At 52.7% G+C, this 20,189-nt stretch overlaps 6 protein-coding genes across 6 annotated transcripts; 2 read left to right on the forward strand and 4 right to left on the reverse strand.

Moving 5' to 3' along the window:
- Window positions 1-2,184: 2,184 nt before the first annotated feature.
- NECHADRAFT_61688 (uncharacterized protein) lies at window positions 2,185-6,317 on the reverse strand (the record flags this gene model as incomplete). Its single annotated transcript, XM_003041058.1, has 3 exons — window positions 2,185-2,916; window positions 2,976-5,936; window positions 5,987-6,317. The coding sequence occupies 3 exons, from the start codon at window positions 6,315-6,317 to the stop codon at window positions 2,246-2,248; spliced, it is 3,963 nt and encodes a 1,320-aa protein (XP_003041104.1). The 3' UTR covers window positions 2,185-2,245.
- Window positions 6,318-7,557: 1,240 nt separating this feature from the next.
- NECHADRAFT_81347 (uncharacterized protein) lies at window positions 7,558-8,274 on the forward strand (the record flags this gene model as incomplete). Its single annotated transcript, XM_003041028.1, has 2 exons — window positions 7,558-8,198; window positions 8,235-8,274. The coding sequence occupies 2 exons, from the start codon at window positions 7,558-7,560 to the stop codon at window positions 8,272-8,274; spliced, it is 681 nt and encodes a 226-aa protein (XP_003041074.1).
- A 165-nt stretch (window positions 8,275-8,439) lies between these two features.
- NECHADRAFT_81348 (uncharacterized protein) lies at window positions 8,440-10,247 on the reverse strand (the record flags this gene model as incomplete). Its single annotated transcript, XM_003041059.1, has 3 exons — window positions 8,440-9,104; window positions 9,151-9,861; window positions 9,971-10,247. 3 exons carry the CDS (start codon window positions 10,245-10,247, stop codon window positions 8,440-8,442), a joined length of 1,653 nt encoding a protein of 550 aa, XP_003041105.1.
- Window positions 10,248-11,797: 1,550 nt separating this feature from the next.
- Window positions 11,798-13,074, reverse strand: NECHADRAFT_61692 (uncharacterized protein). The gene has a single exon (XM_003041060.1). It carries the CDS (start codon window positions 12,999-13,001, stop codon window positions 11,970-11,972), a length of 1,032 nt encoding a protein of 343 aa, XP_003041106.1. The 5' UTR covers window positions 13,002-13,074; the 3' UTR covers window positions 11,798-11,969.
- A 420-nt stretch (window positions 13,075-13,494) lies between these two features.
- Window positions 13,495-14,946, reverse strand: NECHADRAFT_94191 (uncharacterized protein; the record flags this gene model as incomplete). The annotated part of the gene is made up of 2 exons (XM_003041061.1): window positions 13,495-14,140; window positions 14,201-14,946. 2 exons carry the CDS (start codon window positions 14,944-14,946, stop codon window positions 13,495-13,497), a joined length of 1,392 nt encoding a protein of 463 aa, XP_003041107.1.
- A 2,444-nt stretch (window positions 14,947-17,390) lies between these two features.
- On the forward strand, window positions 17,391-19,932 carry fba1 (fructose-bisphosphate aldolase). Its single transcript, XM_003041029.1, has 5 exons — window positions 17,391-17,444; window positions 18,374-18,572; window positions 18,629-18,739; window positions 18,791-19,564; window positions 19,622-19,932. Exons 2-5 carry the CDS (start codon window positions 18,465-18,467, stop codon window positions 19,709-19,711), a joined length of 1,083 nt encoding a protein of 360 aa, XP_003041075.1. The 5' UTR covers window positions 17,391-17,444; window positions 18,374-18,464; the 3' UTR covers window positions 19,712-19,932.
- Window positions 19,933-20,189: the final 257 nt, after the last annotated feature.

Consider the following 20,189-nt stretch of genomic DNA (forward strand, 5'->3'; position numbering starts at 1 on the left):
GGGACCCATCCGAACTGGACGAAACAAGAAACATGGCAAACACGCAAGAGAATGATGTGAAACACGTCTCTTCTGTGTCTGCCGACGCGCGGGGGGAGGGGACCACACGCGCGCTACTGTCTTTTTGTCTCTGGTGTAAGTTGACAGAACGAGATCTGGCGATGCAGACATGTACAGTGATTCGCCGGCCCAATGATATTGACACTGTACCCACAGCGGGCGCTTGAGTGTGTGGTCCAAGTGCGAGACCAAGACATGGACTGTGCAACCCCGGTTCACACCCAAATATTCCCATCCACACGGCATGATCCACGGATCCCGGGGCCAAGGATTCTGGGCTTGGCCCCGTTGCTGCACGACCCCGGTCGCTGAATGGCCGGGCGCCTATGACTCATTTTTAGATCCTGGACCTTTCCTTTCGGCAAGCTAGGGCAAGCTTTTAGTGCCACAGCTCCACGAGAAAGCTGTCATCCATTGCGAGAAGCTGGAACAGACGCGACAGAAGTTCAAGACGCGACTTACATCTCGAAGAGAAGACCGTGTCGCGATATCAAGACTTTTCAATATTTACTACCGTGTTCATATACAATTTCCGTTGCAAGGGACAACCGACATAGCCCTCTCCTCCTTTCAGGGTCTATGCGAGTCCCCCGCTCTTTTTTCATGTACTGCACACTAATATGTATGCCCTCAATAAGCGCCAGTGGCCAACTCATAGTACATTACATACACATACACATACATACACACAAGGCTACAGCACTGTCTCACTCAATCGGAGAAAAAAAATATGAACCCAAACCTCAGAATAGAAGCAGCATCATACTTTTTTACTCTACTCTTCAAGGGGTCCCCCTTGACACAGTCTACATAGTGGTCCCGGCCAATCTCTTAACCGCCGGCGTTTAATCTATGTCGTGAACCTCGAACGGGCGCCTAACACTCGCCGTTCTTCCACCGTAGAGACTTGATATTAAAGAAGCGCACCGCCAGCGGCTACGGAGATTGTCCTCGGCCCACTGTGTCTCTCTTTCTTCCTCCTTCTCTCTCTTCCATCTTGCACAGCCTCATAATTACGCCCCCCGCTCTACTCCATGGAGAAAAAAAAGACCACCAGAAGCCTCGGCGCGTAACCACCACGTCGTCCTCCCTTGAACTCGTCTCCCATTCGCTCGCAACCACGCGCCAGGACACCACGCGCCGTGGACCAATCGGCTCCGCGTCCCCTCCGCCTTCTCCACGGCGGGCCGTGTCTCGCGAGCTGTTGCAGGGAATGAGTGGCTCGTGGCCTTCTGCATCACCGTGGCTTCTGCTTCTCTAGCTCCCTTCTGTACGTCCCTAGTTCGAGCTCGGGCTTCCATGCTTGGCTTGCTGCTCTGTCTGATGCTTTTCTGCTGCTGGTGGTTTCATGTTTCAATGTTTCACTCGATCCTCGGCGATTCCCTATCCTTGTCATAGCTCTTTCGCCCAGCTTTGACGGCTCTGCAACGCCATCTTCGCGAACAGGCCAGCCTTTGAATCCTTTTTCGTCCCTACTGCAGCTTGTTCTGCTCCACTTGCCTCTTTGAGCACCCATGCTACAGACCAGCTGTCCATCTCGTTGTCTTTTTTCCGGTGAGGCGTCTCTCGGGTATGCACGATTGAAGGCCGAAAGAAGGCCTGATGATGGTGGTCTGGTCCAGGTTAAGCTTCATTGTCGTCCATGTCGTGATATCAAGTCGATAGAACATGAGATACAGCTATCTCTGTATGTAAAGCAATATGCCGCCTCCTCAAGGCCATTATTCTATGAAGATATTAGGCCTATAAACTCCTTCCAAATCTACCCAGTCCACCAAGAAATATCTAACGTCGAATACTAGTATATGGTAAAAAGGTGACCTTCGGGTTGCACAGGAGACACGAGCAAGCCTCACCAAGCTATCTTTCCCCCATCCATCTCCTCCTCCCCAACCAAACATGTCACAAACTCACGGGGTATCCATCCAGTCCTTTCCACCCTCCGCAAAGTGACTCGATGTACACTCTGCATCCTTAGCCCCTCCTCGTTCCAGGTGCAAAGACCCGCATGCAAATCGCCTCCGAGCTTAGCTCAACTTGTCTTGTCTGTGCTGCCGTCGCGGTCTGCAGCTCCCCGACGCGTCTCTCTTTTCCCCATATCACGCGTCTCCCTGGTGTTGTGTCTGCCTGGTTCCCCAATATCGTGGATTTGACAGTCCGTGTATCCACTCTCAAGGCTACCCGACTATCCAACCTCGCCACCGCCCTCCGAGTCATCCATCGCCGCCGGTTGCGCTTCCGTCGCCTCCCGTCTCGGTGAGGAAGGGGCTGGTGACCTCGTCCCGTTGCCCGCTGCATGTGCCCCCCCTTCTCCGTTGCCTGTCCTGATTTTCCGGAGCGCCCTCATCATGCCCTCCAACTTCATCCTCTCTTGCACTACCATTCCTCGCGCGAATTCCCGGATCGCCCGGCGACCCAGCTTGTCGTGTAGTTCCTGCCACCCTGCAAGCTCTCCAGCTACTGTCTGCTGTGTGTACCGAAGTTCCCTTGCGATGTTGGCGGCTTCTTCCCGGGACTTCCGTGCTCGCTCTTCCTTCTCGTCATATAGCCTTTGTCTTGTATCATCCAAAAGCCCCAAGGGCCACCTTGATTTGTTGAGAGAGTTAAAGTTCCTATCAGCCTCACGCTTTGCGGCTCTCATCTGAGATATGAGAGACGGGGGGCGTGACAGGGATGCCAAGAGCGCCTGCACCGTCGATTGCAGGGCCAAGAGTGTCGAGTGAAGAGTCGCTTGAGCATTTGACTGGGTCGGCACGATCGACCGCACATATGTTTCAAACGCCTCGACGTGCGTGGTGGGGAGGAACTGCAGCGTTGAAACAGCTCGATGAAGTAGCACTGACGAATCGTACATGTCTGATGCAATGTTAGTTCATCGCCCTTCATTGGAGCACGGCGTCTCATGAAATACGTACCTGCCACCACAAGCCCAACGTTGTTGGCTCGTCTTGTCGCGCTCTTAGTCGAGTAGTTGACGCTCCTAACCATTTCTCGGGCATGGTTGACAAACTGTTCCACCTCTCTCACATCCTCCACTGGCTCATACTCATCTCTCACCCTTTCTGATCTGGTTTCTGCCTTGAGAAGAGTCCGCTGCTCCATCATGTCCAACTGTAGCTCTGGCACAAGGAAGAACTCCCATAGCATCTCGTGTGTTGCGAATGTCGGATGCATGAGCATGATCTTCAAGAACCAGTCCGCTCGAGATTGCATGTCTCGCAAGATGGCTCGCGAAGGCTTTGATGGTATTTGGAATGGTGAGCGCACGTCATTGAGCGATGGAATCCATGATGCCGGGTTCTCAAGTGCCAGTAGGTTAGGGAGGTGCTCAAAATCCGTGAGCGAACGGCGACTGGTCGTGACCGTGTAGCTGTCGTGGTCCGTTGGAGCAGCCGACTTCAACACCAACCGCACGGTTGCGTCCTCCACAAAGAAGGCCCTGACCACTCCTGTGATACGGGCATCCGGCCCCGGTGCCATGCTGAAGAGGGCAAGGTCGTCAATCTTGTTACGCACATCGTCGTCCTTTGCCAGTTCAACGGCTGTGAGGCCTCTAATCTCCTTGGCTCCCACGTCCACTCTTGGATCAGCAAACAGTGAGCGAACCATGTCATATCTGCCGTATTTGCTAGCAACCATCAACGCCGTAAATCTCTTATCGTTCGTCGCATTGACGTCGACATCGCAGTACTGCAGGATCCTTAGGGCGAGACCTGCATCATTCATAATGTGCAGTATCGTGTTCCCCTTATTGTCGATGTGTTCGTCGATGTGCAGGGGCTGTCCGTCACGCTGGTAAGCCGCCGCTACACTCAACCCAGCCTCAACCATCTCGTGGTAGTTTCCGTGGTCGTATGATCGACAAAGAGCGAACAAGGGTGTTTGGCCATTCTTATCCCGTTGTCGCCATGGTATCAAATGGCCGATTCGTGTGATTAATGAGGGTGCGTTGAAGAGATAATGACCACAGCTGCGCCCCCAGATGTCTTGCTGCGCAAGATATGATGTGAGTTGCTTGGGGGTCGTCGACGAAATCACAAACTCGATGGTCATGTCTATGATTTGCGCATTACCGAGTTGAATGGCGGCGCTCAATAGGGTGGTATCCTCGTTGTTCATGTCGTCAAGAACAAAGGAGGCAGGGAAGTACTCGGAGAGAGAAAGCAGGTACTTGAGCGTCTCTGCTCGTTCGGCTTGAATAGCCATCATGAGGACAGATTCTCCAAAAGCATTGTTGGTTTGCGACAGTCGGGCAACAGAGATGTCTCCCTCCAGAGCGCTCCCAATCGTGCCTACGCTTCCAGTACGGGAGTGGAAAGACACTTCAGACGCCTCCGATAAACTTCGAGTGTCCATAGACACCTTCTTCACCCTTCGTATAGGTATCGTAAAGTCATGTGAGTGTACCTCATTGTCACCATTTGCTTGGAAGGGAAACACATGGCTGAGCCCTGAGCCGTGTGAGAAATGCTCGTATTGCGACAAGACCAATGAGGACCTCCGAGACCTGGTTGGGCCTGAAGACCGCGTGTCATTTTGAAGGCTCAACGCAGTTGACGGCCGACGGCTTGAGATGGGAGATTCAGACAAATCGTCGTCATCTGGGGTACTGGTATCGGGTTCCATGATCTTTTTGAGGTCATCAAGAGTCCCGGTCTTTGCGGCATCCCATAGGGCTTTATTCCTTCGGCTTGCACGTCGCAAACCCGCCGAGTCGAGGACTAGATAGGCCAGTACAGCTTCGAACGTACTCAAGGCATAACCCAGCTCGCCACTGTCGACATCATCAATAAAGATGAAGTTCCGGACATAGATCAATCGAGCCTGGAGCTGCTTGACTTGAGATCGTATCACAACGTACAGAAGGAATGAGACCAGTGTGTCCGCGTTAACAGTCATGATAGGCTTCTCAGAGGACGAGTCTGATGGTACCGTATGTGACTTGGAGGAGTCTGTTAGCTGCGACACAATCTTGATCGTTGACAGCAAGAGACCCAGCATGACCTGTGGGCATGTAGCTGCAGAGATCTTCTTAAACTCCTCGACAGCAGGCCCGAGCTGAATAATGAGGTCATGTTTCGCCTTGGAGCCACCATCAATGCCAATGCCCAATTGAGATATGTCGATGAACTGCATCTTCTTGATCTTGGCTTCGAGCTCTAGGTCGTATGGTCGCTTTAGAGCATTTAGCCTAGGGAAAAGCTGATTGTGAACATTCTCCGTGACATAGCGCTCAATCAGCTTCTCAACCAGAGGACCTGTCAGGTCTGTCGTGGCTCCCAACAAGGATAGCTGCTGCTTGTCGACTCCTTGGAAAAGGTCGATAGCAGCTGTGACAGCAGTTTCAAGTGATGCTCTCATAATATCCTCGTCATCTTCGGCGTAAAAGTTTTCCATGACTGGAAGCCTACTATCATCGCCCGTGCCCGTCCTTGCCGATGTGCTGTTAGATCGAGCTCGTTTCATGGCACTAGTAATAGGCCCATCCGGTTCAGGGTCTGGGATATGCTCGGCCGATGGCGGAGGAGGTAGAGGTTTGCGGAAGACGTTGGTGAATTCGAGGAACAGCTTCTCGAGGCCGGGCTGCATCTGCCTTGCGATCATGGGGAAGTTGTTGAGTAGGTCATGGAAGCTCTTGATGTCCTTCTTGCGTGGGGCGGCATTCTCGGTTGATTCGGCGTTGGATGTCTGCTTCTGCTCATTCGTCTTTCGCTTCCTAATGCCAGGTATGAAGACGGCCGGAACGATCTTGTTCTCCTCCCAGATGCCTACAAGGGGCCTCGAGATAAAGTAGAGAAGCCATTGTCGTGGTTCAAAGACGTCGGGGTAAAATACGATGTCGTTGAGAAGTTGAGCTTGCGCGAGTGTTTTGAAGCCTATGTTCAGTGAGCAAATGCACGCTTGCGCGGCGCAGGTTGATACGCACCTTTGTTGCTATATATGAATGCGTCCTTGATAACCACGCTCTTGCCGTTCAAAGTAGAGAACTGCTTCGCCTTTCCTCTCACCTCGCGCAAGTTCTGGGCGCCATCCTTAGATCCTGCTGCTCCATTCGGAGCAGGCACACGGAGGACATGACTGGCGAGAAAGTCCTCCGAGGCGATGACCTCAGCGGGGGCTGAGCCGCTCTCGGTCTCGCGGAACGTGAGAAGCACATCCGTTGACGGGACCAGTAGGATGTGATGATGAACCGGTGTGCACTGGCTTGGGAGGGAGCTTTTGAAGAAGGCGGCCAGGAATGGGTTTAAAGGTTGCATTCATTCGACTTGTGGCCGGCCGTGTCGAAGCTTGGTCGACTCCCCAAGGTCGCGACGTCTGGGACGTGGAGGAGGGTTAAGTTCGCGGGGAGATGACGCAGGTCGTGAACGGATCGATCGGGATCGAGACACATGCAGAAGAAATGGGATCTCGGGCTGAGGTAGAGTTCGTGTAGTTGTTTATGGCGCGACAGAGGTATGGCTAAATTTCATGACGGAGCGACTCGAACAAGGCATGCGGCGATAACGATAGCGATAGCGCGCGGTGGTCAGGAACAAAGGAGCTATTGCGGAGAGCGAGATGAGTTCAGTGAAGAGTGCGAGTATGCGCGTGAGCGTAGGCGGCTGGAGAAAAGGTCTTGAGTGACTCGGTCGTCGTCGAGTATGGAGAAGGATATCGCTTGGCTAATAAGGAGAGCTGTCGATCGTGATGTAGTCTAGATTGACGACGAGTGTTGGGAGGCTTGAGATGGAGCTGACCTCACTCACCCAGTGGAGGCACACAGGGCACGTTGCGGTTGTTGGAGATCGCCTAACTCTAATTTGTACCGGTACATGAGCTTGGCCTGATGTCAGGCATAAATGGCATGTTGAACCCCTGAGGCAATGTACCGAGACTCAATCTGCTGCTGGCGGGCGCCAATCCGCTCCCGAACGCACCTCAGCGCACGGACCGTTAACTGATAAACCCCTGAGCTCCGGGCCGGGCCATTAATCCTCCGGACTCTCCAAGTATCACATGTTATCGTCTGTGTGAATAGCATCCACCGTTTAGATACGGATGGCTTGTGTTTCTTGGCCACATCCACACAAAGCCTTCACAATTTAGTGTGATTGTAACGTGAGGTAGAATTATTGAATTTTCACTTCGTTTCCGAGTGACTCGATATTAGGTCTTTTGCTCTTGTTCTTTGAAATGCCTGTGTGTAGGGGCTGAGCACAGGGTAGGTAGGCAGGTAGAGACAAACGAGTACCACTTTGCATTGACTCCTGTCTTGAACTACACCCATGACACAAGCTGCAGCATGCATAGGACTATTTCAGGACATCTTTGAGCCATGCTAGCGTATCAAAGAGTTGTTCATGCATCTCGCCCTGAGTCTTTGTCCCTTAACGCTCCTTTAGACATGCATCAAGCCTTCTGTTCAAAGAAACTAGGTGTCAATGCTTTCTTAAAACAACGATATAAAGGGATCTAACGTGAACAATCGTTTTGACGCTAGATATCATGTTTACCAAAATGTTGCTTATAAACGCTCAAGTCTTGCCAAGAAACACCAAGACATGCATCCATCAACGCCCAGCACTAACATCACTACGATCCACCATCAACATCATGAAGCCCTTTAAGCGACTCATCGATGCCGTCTCCGGGTCACGTAACAACCCTGAACAGACCAACAACACTATCCCCGTCTTCATCGACGATGAGATTGCAGAAATGTTTGTGGACAAACTCATCAGCGAGATCGAGGTCGAGAACAAAACCAACAACAACAATGACAAAACAAAAGATGACGAGTTCACAGAGGCTGACGCTAATATAGATGCAAGGCTTGTCCGACTCTTCAACGCTGACAAGAATCCCTGGCCCGAAGACCCCTCTTACCGAGCCATGAGAGTCACAGTCCAGATGCCACCAACAACTCCAGTGCCAGAACGTCTAGCGAGCACCTACGCGTCTAGAGGAGAGAAAGCCTGGGCTAAAGTTATTGGGTGGGGGAGGTTCCGGCTAACAGAGGAATACCCTGGTGGTGAGTTCTATGATCTCAGGGTGCTGCCCGGAGAAAGCAGGATAGAGTGGGTCAGGCCTGTACCTATCGACCTGGCGACGAAGTCGATCACTCTCGCTGACCCCCTTCAGCTTGAAAAGAAGAAAAAGTGAGTGTAGTGCTAAATATGGGAGAGTGTGTACAGGGAGTTCGACTTGGCTGGTTTGGAAAAGGCTCAACATTGACATATCTGCAATCCCCGTTTATCATTACTTCATGACGTCTCGGGTTCGTCTACTAACCCTCACTATGTAGTTAATCCAAGGGGTATCATTATTTACATTGAGCTCGTAATAACTTTGCACAGTGATCATAACATGCACCCATATGTTGTGATGAGGCTTTCATGTTTAGAACCAGTCCCAGACCTTCTTCCAGATGGGGACCTGACCCGGTACACCTCCAACAACTGGACCGCTCTTGTGGTCCAGGTCCATTCTCCTCCCGCTGTCCAGATCGATGCTCCAGCTACGCTTGATAGGATCAGAGCTACGCCAGAGCAACTTGCAGACTCCATATATGATTCCAAACAGAGGAATCAGAATGTAGGCATCCACAAAGTTGCCTGCGTCAAACGGTGATAGCGTAGTCCAGCCCTGGACAAGGGCCAAAAAGACGCAAGCTCCGAGACCGAGCCAAGCAAGATACGGGAATCCCATTGCCTTGTAAGGCAACTCGCTGATGCTTCGGCCCTGGGCCTTCCAGGCGCGTCGGAATCGGATGTGGATGATGCAGATGCTGCCCCAGACGAGGAATGCGCTGACGCCGGAGAGGTTCACGATGTAGCTGTAGGCTCTGGCAGCGCCGGTGGAAATGTTCATCATCGAGATGGAACCGACGGCGTTGGTGATAAGGATGGCCCAGACGGGGACACCCCTGCCGTTGGTCCAGCCAAAGACCTTGGGAGCCTTGCCGGACTGGGCCATGTAGAAGACTGTGCGTGAACCAATATAGATGGATGAGTTGATGGCGGATAAGCAAGTGACGAGAATGAAAGCGTTGATCAGATGGACACCTGGAACCGTTAGAATAGAACATGCTTATAGAGTATTGAGACAAACCTCCTTGCCAGCCAGCAGTCTGAATAGCAATGGTCATCGGGCTCTGCAGAGCCTTGGACCCTCCATTGATGAGACCATCCGCATCAGCCCGGCAGGTGAGACCAAAGAAGAAAGCAGATCCCATGTAGACGAAGATGATACGCCAAAAGACCTGTCGAATAGCCTGAGGGACAGCAACTCCAGGGTTTCTTGTCTCAGTGGCAGCAATGGCGATGGACTCGACGCCGGAGTAAAATGTTGCGCAAAAGACGAAGACTGTCGCAACACCGCGGAAACCATTGCCGTTGAAAGCTCCGGGATCGCTCCAGTACTTGAATCCAAGTGCCTTATCCTGGCCGATTAGACCGCCGGCTGCGTAGATGATGGCAAAGATGAAGTATGCTGTCAGTCCGAGGAGCTTCAGCAGGGCGAGCCAAAACTCGGCCTCTCCAAAGGCCTCGATACCAAGTAGCTGAAAGCCCAAGAAGACGGTCCAAAAGATGAGAAAGTAGCCCCAGAGCGGAACCACGGGCGCCCAGTAGGTGAGGATGCTGCAGATGACGTTGTACTCGTTGGCGAGGACGGCGGCCCAGATGATGAAGTAGTTCCAGCCTACAGCGACAGAGAAGGACTTGTCTACCATTCGCTCAGCGAGAGAGATGAAGGAGCCTCCGCCGGGATATAGAGTTGTCACCTCACCGAGGGACTGCATGATGGAAAATGCAATGATACCTGGTTAAGCGTCAGCTTTGTCCATTATCTTCAATGTGCCGCCAAGAATGCAATCTCAAGTCTGTACTTGTGCTCACATCCTCTGTCAACATCAAGACAGGGATCCTACCAATGACACCAAAGCCGATGATAAGGGAAGCTGGTCCCCCCTTGTTCAACGCACCACCCGCGCCGACGAGCAATCCAGGCCCAATGATACCAGCCAGAGCCATCATGGAGAGATGTCGGTTCTTGAGACCACGCTTGACACCAGAGTCAGGATCCACGGAGCTGTCATCAGTTGGTCCATCATGACGGTTGTAATCATAGTTGTCGCCGTAGTTGTCGCCATAGTCAGACGGGCCATCAACCGCGGCGACGTCTTCGTCCTCCTTTCGATTGAACATTTTTCGTTGATCACCTCGGCCAGATGAAAATGTGTGGAGGAGAATAGTGGCCAGGTGAGAGATTAAAAAGTACGAGACGATAAGGCGTGATACAGCCGTTGAGGAAGGCTGCTTGTTTTGAAACCGGGCCCCACGAGGAGAGATGAGGCGCGTATATATAAAACGCCAAAAAACAACAAAAGACGGGTAGAGAAAAGTCAAGATAAAGTTGAGAGGCTTTGGGCTGGGGGTTATGGCATCACCAGAGGGCCCGCCGTGCTAACGCAGCCGGGCGTAGAGCCCGTAAGAAAGAAGCAAGGATCGACCCCCCTCATGGTTCCCTCGAGATTGCTCTTATTAGGTACAATTCGTAGGTAATGGGGTTGGGGTTGTTGGGTTTGCGCAAGTCAGAGTTGCCCTTGGGATGGACTAGGGAAACACATCCCGGTTTTAGCGCTCACAGGGGTCTTTGATCCAGCCAGACAGAGATGGATCTGACCTCGTTATGGGGGGTGTTTACGCCTTTTGCCCGAGTTCAGCTGCAGAAAGAATGGGTTCTGGTCTGGCTTCCAACATTGACGATCTGCCTTGTCGAGCCGTCTTTTGGTCCCTTGAGGCTGGAACGAACACCCCCACCCTGTAAATCAAAGCATGTGGCTCTTTATCCCCCGTTTGCGTGTGCTCAAGGTCGCATTTGTGGCGTGTGAATCGCCCAGTGGTTCTGCAAGAAACCCGGGGATAGCGAGGTACGCCATAGGCAATGCCGATCACGACATCGAGGATCCTGGACCAGAAGAACTTTGCAGGCTTTGCAAACGGCCGAGGGCCCGTATTAAGTGGCCGGGTGGAGATGCTTTAGCGTAAAACAATGAGACATTCAGCGTGGGTTCTTGAAGATTTTGAGACATGGCGGAAGAGCTGTGAGGCCAGAATATTACGTTGAAGGTGTGAATGTCTAGCCATTGGGATGGACAACTGATGGCGCACGGGGCTTTAGAGATCATTTCATTATCAACGCCGAGAATGTCGGTTAGACGTGGTTTAGTCATTACATCGATTATGCCATCTTCCTCGCAATGACGATGTTGAATTGCAGCGTGGGATTAACCAGTTCCGTCATCCGAGGCGCCCAATCAACATCTCGTCAGTTTCAGCCTCTTGGGACTTGCCCACGTCGTCTTTTCAGTCCATGGAACATCAACTTTCACGTGTCCTGACAGCTCAAGCCTTACTCGGCCTCTTCCGTATGAAGCGCCGGGCGAGTCCGGGCCATCGGCACGGGGGCACGCTCCATCTCCGCTAGCATCTCGGCCTTTCCTTGACTTCGTCGTTAGGGCCGGGTCCGCAGCTCTTCGGACCGACCAATGATTTCCGGTCTTTGAGATTTTATCATATAAAGACCTTGATTGGCTTCGTATAAAGGCCAAGAACACGGCTCCGGGACATCGGCTTCCTTTCAACTCGCTCCAAAGATCTCCAAAATTAGGGCCAACCGAAGCTCCGAATAGGATGTGGACAAGCAATGTGGCGGTCGAACCGCCGTCTTGGCTTTCAGAAAGAGGAGAAACAGTGAGCTGAGGGAGTATTGACCCTCGTAAATGCATCAAGATTTATAAACGCTGCTGGCACATCCGATGCCATTTCAAAAGCTCATCCATAAACAACCATGTTCCCAATCCTCCGTGACTGTCGCCTAACCATCCAACCAATAGTCATATCTCATTAGAGCCGTGATACCTCGAATCAGACCTCCACGCCGCCAAGCACCTCCTCGAATACCTCGAGGTTTCCCTCGCTTCTTCGATCAAACACGGCAAACCACACCTCCTCCCACCAACCGCCTTGGAACTCCGGCTCCCGCAAAACCTCCAACCAGCAGTGAGCCACTTCCTTCGGCGGGTTCCTGAACGCACCGCATCCCAGGGCACCGAGCACGAGTAGCCCATGATCCCGTCTCGCCGCCATTCGCAAACATATTCTCATCTTGATCTTCGTCATATCACGATCTGCGGGGTTCGCAAAGACAAGTCTGTCGATATATGAGCCGTCGGGTTGCTTCTCCGAGGCTCTTGCAACAGGTGGCGTGCGCAGAGCGGCAATGCTCAGTACGCTGACGATGGGAAGGTTCTCAACGTCAACATCTGGCATGAGGAGTTTGTGCCCGGAATCCTGGTCAGAGCGAATGATGACAACATCTGGGCTGTAGACACCCATGCGCTGCTTCCATGGGTAGTATCGTCGATGTAGGGACAGGTACAGCGAGCTGCGATAACACAGAGCCTCCTCCTGGGCACGCGCTCCCTTGAGCCATCCTCCGCCTGGGCTCACATTGCTGGCCATGTTCAGGACGGCGACGCGGCCGGATGAGGGATCCTTTGAAGAAGCAAGGTCAATGGCGGCATTGAAAGAGTCATCGTTGACGATCTTTATAGCTGTTGTTCCCGAAGGTGTGCGCCTGGGACACTCAGAGGCCTTGAGCGGTTGAAGAGTTTCGTAGTAGAGCGCCTCGGATTTGCTGGCCTCGATGTCGGGCAACCCATTGAGAATATCGGGGAGAACTGTTCGCGTCTCCTTGGCGACGGCGGCGAGTCCGGCGCCTTGTCTCCAGGGGTCTTTGCGTCTGTTGCGCCATGAACGAGAAGGTTGAGATGACGATGAAGCCGGTGTTGATGATGAAGATGGCTGATCAGAGGTAGAAGCGGCGGGCTTGGATGATGGTTTCTTAGAGAGCCACATATCCAGCGTTCCCTGGCCTTGACCGGAGTTGGAGGACATTTTCGATGCGGTATTCAAGGTAATGACGCTCAAGCGAGTTGGATTTGATGAAATCGTCGTCAGTTTTTTTTTTTATATTGCTTTCTCGCTTGGAGTTTTGTGAGGTCCAAGTTCCGTTGGCACTTATGAGGTGCAAAGGCGGGCTGTGAATACGCACGCGTGCACGCGCTGCTAAGCCCAGGCAACAACAGTGCATCAGTCACACCGAGCAAACCAAGCCAAGCTAGTCGTGACCATGCCTGTTGTTCAGCTCAGCCTCGATTGGCGCTCTTACGAGCATGCAATATTCTCGAAAGATGAGACTCGTGCGAAATCATCATCTAATTCCGCCTTTAAAAGCCTGCCTGGTAGCTCGATACCCAGAAGCCACATCCTCCTTTTAGCAACGCGGGTCTATCTACGACTCATCTTCCCATCTCATGATTCAAACCGGGGTATCACAGTAGCTACAAGTATGGTACATATTCATACAACTCCGAGAAAACACGGAGCTTCATGCAGGAGTCTTGATGGCTCCCTCTGGAACATCGTCCGAGGCCTCGAACTTTCTTGGGATGAGTCCTTCGGCCATGTCGATCGCCCCTTTCATGTCGTTCTTGTTGAACAAAAATAGTCCTTGAATCGCCGCCGCGCTGGTGTGTCGATTCGATGGCTTTCCATCTGGCCCCTGCCCAAACAGACCCAGCTCCTGAAGTCGGTTGAGGAAACGTTCCCGGCCAGAGTGATCCTTATCAACATCGCCGTAAAATCGATCCCACATCTGAGCAGCCTGGTAGCGCGTAGCCTCACCAATGCGGAGCATCAAGTCTACACGACCAGGTCGGATCAGAGCAGGATCAAGACGATCAACGTGATTCGTCGTCAGGAAGGCAATCCGCTCTTCACCGGCAGCAACACCGTCAAGGGCGTTGAGAAGACCTGAGAAAGTCACAGTCGCACCACTGTATCCATCGGTATCTCGTTGTCGTCGGTTAACAAACGCTGCGTCTGCATCCTCCAACAGCAACAGGCTCCTCTTCGGCAGCTTAGTGAGAAGATAGGCGAGCTTGTCGTCCGTCATGCCCATCTCGCTAAGATTGATCATGGCCACACTGAAATCCAGTTCTCCTGCGAGCGCTTGGATAAAGGACGTCTTACCACTACCAGGAGGACCAAATAGGAGATAACCTCGTCGGTACGGGATACCACGATCAACGTACCATTGTTGCCTGTTCAAGAAATCTTGCACGTCGCCCACGATGTTTTCCTTGACACCTTCATCCAGGATCACAGAGCCAAGTGGTCGCTTCTTCCTAGGGTCCCCGAGAGGTACCCAGTCCATTCCTCGAGCCGAATATACAATCGTCTTGCCCTCGTTCGCCTTGGCTGCCAGTTGATGTGCTTCGCTAAAGACTGACTCGAAAACGTGTCGGTGAGCCCATAGAGTCGTCATCTGAAGAATCTCGTGCGGTTCGCCCGTATTCATGTTCGCCGTGTTGTGCTTCTCGCGATTGACGGCAATGTACGCACTGCCGAATTTGACAATGTGCCGTCCATAGCCGGGCTGCAGGAAGAAATGCGCATGTTGTGGCCCACTGACGCCAGGCGTTCGGGATGCGGTGGTTGTCGAAACGGAGAGGTTGTGGATTCGTGTCAGCCGAGAAGCAATGAAGCCTGGGTTCTCGCGGGGTTGTGACAGCCAAGCTAGGATCCAAGGGTACGCGGGATCCTGCTTGCTGATTTCGACGTTGACGAGCAATCGACGCCGAGCTGCTCCGAGAGCGGATAATGCGCCTTTTCGTGCAAATGCTGCGACAGCACCGAGAGAGGCGAGACCAATTCCACCTGCGAAGAGCGGGTTTTCGAACAGGGCATTGATGTTGAGCGCCGAGGTCGCAGCAGGTTCTGGCGCCTTGCTGGCATTGGGGAAGCTCGTGAGAGCTTCTTTGAGCGTTTCCTCATCCATCTTCGGCTGGACCAATGTCGGTTGAGTGGCTAGGCGAGCGCAGCTGGATTCGTCGCATTGGCCCTTGCGATCATCGCTGACGGGCGTGTATCAACTCGATTCGCTGGCGTCGTGGTAAGTGATGCTGGAGATGGGTAGAGAGGGCGTGGTGTGTGGCCCTCTTTTTTTTTTTCTGGAGAACCATGCACGTGAAGCTAAACTGGAGGATACAGTCAAAACAGAATGGTAGTTGGAGGCATTTTGGAACACAGAAAGAACAAGTAAATCATCAATTATTCCACACATAAGTCGCCTTGAATCCAAGTTGTCATGAATAGTGGCCAAGAAGCCTCATCGTCAGTTGGTGTCTTCCAAACTGTCACAGGTGACACGAGGGACCCAAGCAACCGGTTTTAAAGATAGGCATTGTTGAGGATTAGGACATCAATTTTTAGATAATTTGATCTTGTCAGTTAATCATGTACATAGACATGATATAATGTTTGCTCCAGTGACGTCTTTAAGAATCTTCATACTCCACATAAAAGATCAGGTTCCAGTTCATTGACAAGACGATCGCCAATCCGAAGACATCACTCGGTCCGATGTTAATCTCGTCGGACCGACATATAAAGAGACAGGGAGAACCTCAGCGAAAGTAAAATCATGGTCTGCAAAATGCCTCTCGATTGACTACCCGTTCTTTCTGTCTATGTTGGCGCCCCAGCCTGCCCAGGTTACTGCAGCCAAACCTTTAGCTTGGGAAGCATTGCGAAAACCGGAACCCTTGAGGATATCGCTCAACACTGTTCTCTGGATAGTCCATTGAAGGACCACAATATTCACACGTCGAAGGTAGAGATGAGATTGGGTATGAATAACATTATTCTTTGTTATGACAATTTAGATTTAATTTCGTCTTCTATTCACCATAATAAATATGAGAAGGGCAGTGTGGTAGGTACCTAGATAGATAAGACCTGCCTCATTTTAGGGTACGTCACTTTGTCTGGGTGTAGTGTCATCAACACCAAAACACCACGACCCAAGATCACCAGCCAGCCAACCGGTTCAAAAACAGCACAAAAAAATCGCAAAAAAAGCAAAAAGAAAGCGGGTGGGCGACTGAGAGCGATGCTCCCGCCAGGGCTTGAACCTGAGACCTTCGCATTACCTTTACTCGGATTGAAGTATTAGTACGACGCTCTAACCAACTGAGCTACGGAAGCCAACCAGCTGTTGTTGAAGGGGAGCCTGGCTGCCAGGCACCAAGGAAGGCCTGCTCCAGACTGCGTTTCTCCCATGCTGAAACCCCTGTCTCGTGGACGGCCGTTGGTTGACAACGCATGTGAGTGGGGGAGCGGAGCGCCGGGAGGGAGCCTTGAAGGACTTCCGGGACCTCATCGCGAAGCGGGGTCGAGGGGACGAATGGAGGCACAGGTGGGGTTGGGATCTCGTAAGGACTACGTACTTGATACGTGATGTAGGGCCTCGAATGGCGTCCAATTGCGGGTGAAAGGGACCGGACTAGGGCCAGCCGATGAGGCAGATTGCAATTGAGTGACTTTCCGGCGCCTGAGAAGACATAATTCGTGACATGACGGGTTTCATCACTGGGGCGTCAGATCATGAGAAGCCGAAGACTGACTGACATCAACTCATGTGCCTGACGGATGTTGGTCCGATGCTGCACAAGCAAGCTTCGGCATTGATGAAGCAGTGCAAGGCATGATGATTCTTCACCGCACACAGGCTGCAGGAAAGCCGTTCGGGATGTGCGTCCCAGAGTTAGAATTCAGATAAACCGCCATTGTCTCCCTGCTAGCTCTTGTCCTCCTTCATGATGAAGTCCAGTGGCCTCCCGGGAATGTATCACCGAGAGCTGGTCAATTGTAAGCTCATGACCACTCCGCGCTAGTGATGTCGAAGCTCCGCCGGAGGTAAATTGAGATCATGAATAGTGTCAGCACAAGATGTGTGCAATTCATATGGCTCTGGAACGGGAAAACACGTTTCGGGGCTACGCAAGTGCGGCATATCGAGATTGGCTCTCGTCGGCACTGCAGCTTGCATGAGTGCGTTAGCCTGCGCGGCTGGCTTCAGTTCGTGACATTGGGGTTTGGGGACGGCCGGGAGAGTAGGACCAGCGGGCTGACTGCCCGGAGGTGCCCACCCCCATCATGGCGCGCCAGCCAACCGTGTCCCTCACGATGTCCAAGTATGCGGGGGAAATGGGGTCACACGAGAACAAAGTCAGCGTGTTGCCAGCGGCGACGAGTGATGGCTCCCGATCGATGTGCTCCAAGGCCCAGAGCGTCCCGCATGTTTCCGTCGCGAGCCCCGAGGCATCGGCTACGGCAGGAAGAGGTCTCGGCAATGAGGACATGATATAAGTCGGCTGCCCCTCCTCCTGACCGCGACCTTGGTGTGCTTGATTTCTGAATCCAGACTCCTCCACTCTTCCCACTAAACGTCGTCGTCGACATCATCGCTGGGTCGTCCGTCTCCCTGTCAAGCGTGTAAGTCGAGCCACTCTCCATCGTTGCAAAGCAAATCCAATCCCATCCACTGCAATTGATCCTCCAATGGGGCCGCCCTGCCGGCGACTCCACTTTACCACCGAGGAGACATATACTTGCACTCTCAACAACGTCAAAGAGCTGCCGCTAGCTAGCTCGAGTGAGTCTGCTGGCAGCCTTTCCTTGTTAATGTCTTGGTATGATGGGGGTGTCTGCGCCGGTGTCGGGCTGTAGCGGAGTCGGAGTGGGCGAGGCGAGAGTGAGAGAGAGCCATGAGAGGAAGAATGAGGCGCGCAGAGACAAGAATGCCAGACAAGAGACATATCGGCCGCGAAGCCGCCGGGGAGACACCGGGCATTGACGCCTCCGGGGAGCAGATCCGGGCTGAGGTGTGCGGTGAGCATCTTGCATTCGGGTGAGGCGGAATCCAATCGACTCACCTGTGATGTGGTGAATCGGTCAACATCTCAGCCCATTCCGCAGCCCTGGAGCTCCCCGAAGCTCAAGCAAGGACCCTGAATCTCAGATGATTCCCGACAGATGTTCGTGCTCGCCAATCGAGAGGCATCGTGTTGCGAAATAAAATTGAGGTTGACGACTTGGCGAGATGAAGAGATCCGCTCTCTTATCATGCCTCTGGTCTGTGTCTCACCGACATGACGCTGTTGGAAGTAGAAACAGCTCATGGCCTGAACTTGATGAACTCATTCTCGCTGGCGCACAGAGCATCCCCTGGAAGGAGCGTGGGATGCCCCTCCTGCCCTGGTCCCGTCTACGCAGTCTGCCCCTCCCCGCCCCTGTTCCTGCTTGCCTTGCCCCTCCCTTTTGCTCAACTTGTTTGCTTTATCGATAAGCTCGACAGACAGAAAACCCCGCGCAACGCCTCCCATCTTGGACCTACATCACTGACAACCTCTCTCGCTCAACAGATTTTTCATATTCTTTCTCCCTCGACCTACTTGAGTTGACCTCATCTCGATCGATTCTTCCACCTTTACAACCTCACACAACACCGCAAAAATGGGCGTCCAAGATGTTCTGACCCGCAAGACCGGCGTCATTGTCGGCGACGATGTTCTCCGTCTGTTCGAGTACGCTCGTGAGAACCAGTTTGCCATCCCCGCCATCGTACGTCAGACCGAAATACATGATGAAAAAAGATGAAGCTAAGACTGTCTTGACAGAACGTCACCTCTTCCTCCACCGTCGTCGCTGCTCTCGAGGCTGCCCGCGATGCCAAGGCTCCTATCATCCTCCAGTTCTCCCAGGGCGGTGCCGCCTACTTTGCTGGCAAGGTATGTTTCATAATCATTACGAGATGTTACATCAAAGCTCACGAGATGTAGGGTGTGAGCAACACTGACCAGGCCGCCTCCATTGCCGGCTCTGTCGCTGCCGCCCACTTCGTCCGCTCCCTCGCTCCCACCTACGGCGTCCCCGTCGTCCTTCACACCGACCACTGCGCCAAGAAGCTCCTCCCCTGGCTCGACGGTATGCTCGATGCCGATGAGGCCTACTTCAAGGCCAACGGCGAGCCCCTTTTCTCCTCTCACATGATCGATCTCTCTGAGGAGTCTGTTGAGTGGAACGTCGAGACCACCGCCAAGTACCTCAAGCGTGCTGCCCCCATGAAGCAGTGGCTCGAGATGGAGATTGGTATCACCGGTGGTGAGGAGGATGGTGTCAACAACGAGGACGTTGACAACGCCTCCCTCTACACCCAGCCCGAGGACATCCTCAACATCTACAACACCCTCTCTGCCATCTCCCCCTACTTCTCCATCGCCGCTGGCTTCGGCAACGTCCACGGTGTCTACAAGCCTGGCAACGTCAAGCTTCACCCCGAGCTCCTCGGCAAGCACCAGGAGCACGTCAAGGCCGCCATCGGCTCTGAGAACCCCAAGCCCGTCTTCTTCGTCTTCCACGGCGGCTCTGGCTCCTCCAAGCAGGAGTACCTCGATGCCATCAGCCACGGTGTCGTCAAGGTTAACATGGACACTGACATGCAGTTCGCCTACTGCTCTGGTATCCGAGACTACATGGTCAACAAGAAGGACTACGTCAGCACCGCTGTCGGCAACCCCGACGGTGAGGACAAGCCCAACAAGAAGTACTTTGACGTAAGTTTGAGACTCAATGCTGATCTCTTTTGACATATACTAATATGCTGTGTACAGCCCCGTGTCTGGGTCCGCGAGGGTGAGAAGACCATGACCACCCGTGTCGCCGAGGCCCTCAAGGACTTCAACACTGCCGGTACCGTCTAAATGTCGATAACGTCGTTTTCCGGTAACTGTAATATCCCCAAGACTGGGACACGATGAGTGATGCATCGCTTGAAAAAGGAGGAATCCAAGGGAGACTCTTCCCATCGTTTGAAGTAACAATTGCTGTCCATTGTCGGTTGGGGCATTATGAGTCGACGAAAGTAGTAAAATAATGAAAAAAGAAATAGATGATGTATAAAAGCCGAGTGTTTGGTTTTCAACTGTTTGTGATTTGACTCTATTGCCCAGGTTATTAGTAGTGATTGACGTGATCATGACAAGGGCGAGAGTAAGAAGCAGACCAAAAAACCCAACCCAGGACATCAGTTCGTTCAAACCGTTTCATTAATCGTGGAACGTATATAATGTGTTGTTAATATCGTACACGTGCAGCCTTGCTTCCCTCATGGGACGTCATGGGCTCTTCACAGGCCGCTCCGCGCATCACAAGGAAACATGTGCCGAGCGCTGTCTGTGT

Source organism: Fusarium vanettenii (genome assembly GCF_000151355.1).
Source record: "Fusarium vanettenii 77-13-4 chromosome 6 genomic scaffold NECHAsca_53_chr6_3_0, whole genome shotgun sequence".
Classification (NCBI taxonomy): domain Eukaryota; kingdom Fungi; phylum Ascomycota; class Sordariomycetes; order Hypocreales; family Nectriaceae; genus Fusarium; species Fusarium vanettenii.

Excerpts from the sequence above, each read along its gene's own strand:
- NECHADRAFT_61692 (XM_003041060.1), bottom strand. The coding sequence starts at position 13,001 with ATGTCCTCCAACTCCGGTCAAGGCCAGGGAACGCTGGATATGTGGCTC.
- fba1 (XM_003041029.1), top strand. The coding sequence starts at position 18,465 with ATGGGCGTCCAAGATGTTCTGACCCGCAAGACCGGCGTCATTGTCGGC. Across the intron at positions 18,740-18,790 it reads CCGCCTACTTTGCTGGCAAG|GGTGTGAGCAACACTGACCA; the intron begins GTATGTTTCATA and ends CACGAGATGTAG. Across the intron at positions 19,565-19,621 it reads CCAACAAGAAGTACTTTGAC|CCCCGTGTCTGGGTCCGCGA; the intron begins GTAAGTTTGAGA and ends TGCTGTGTACAG.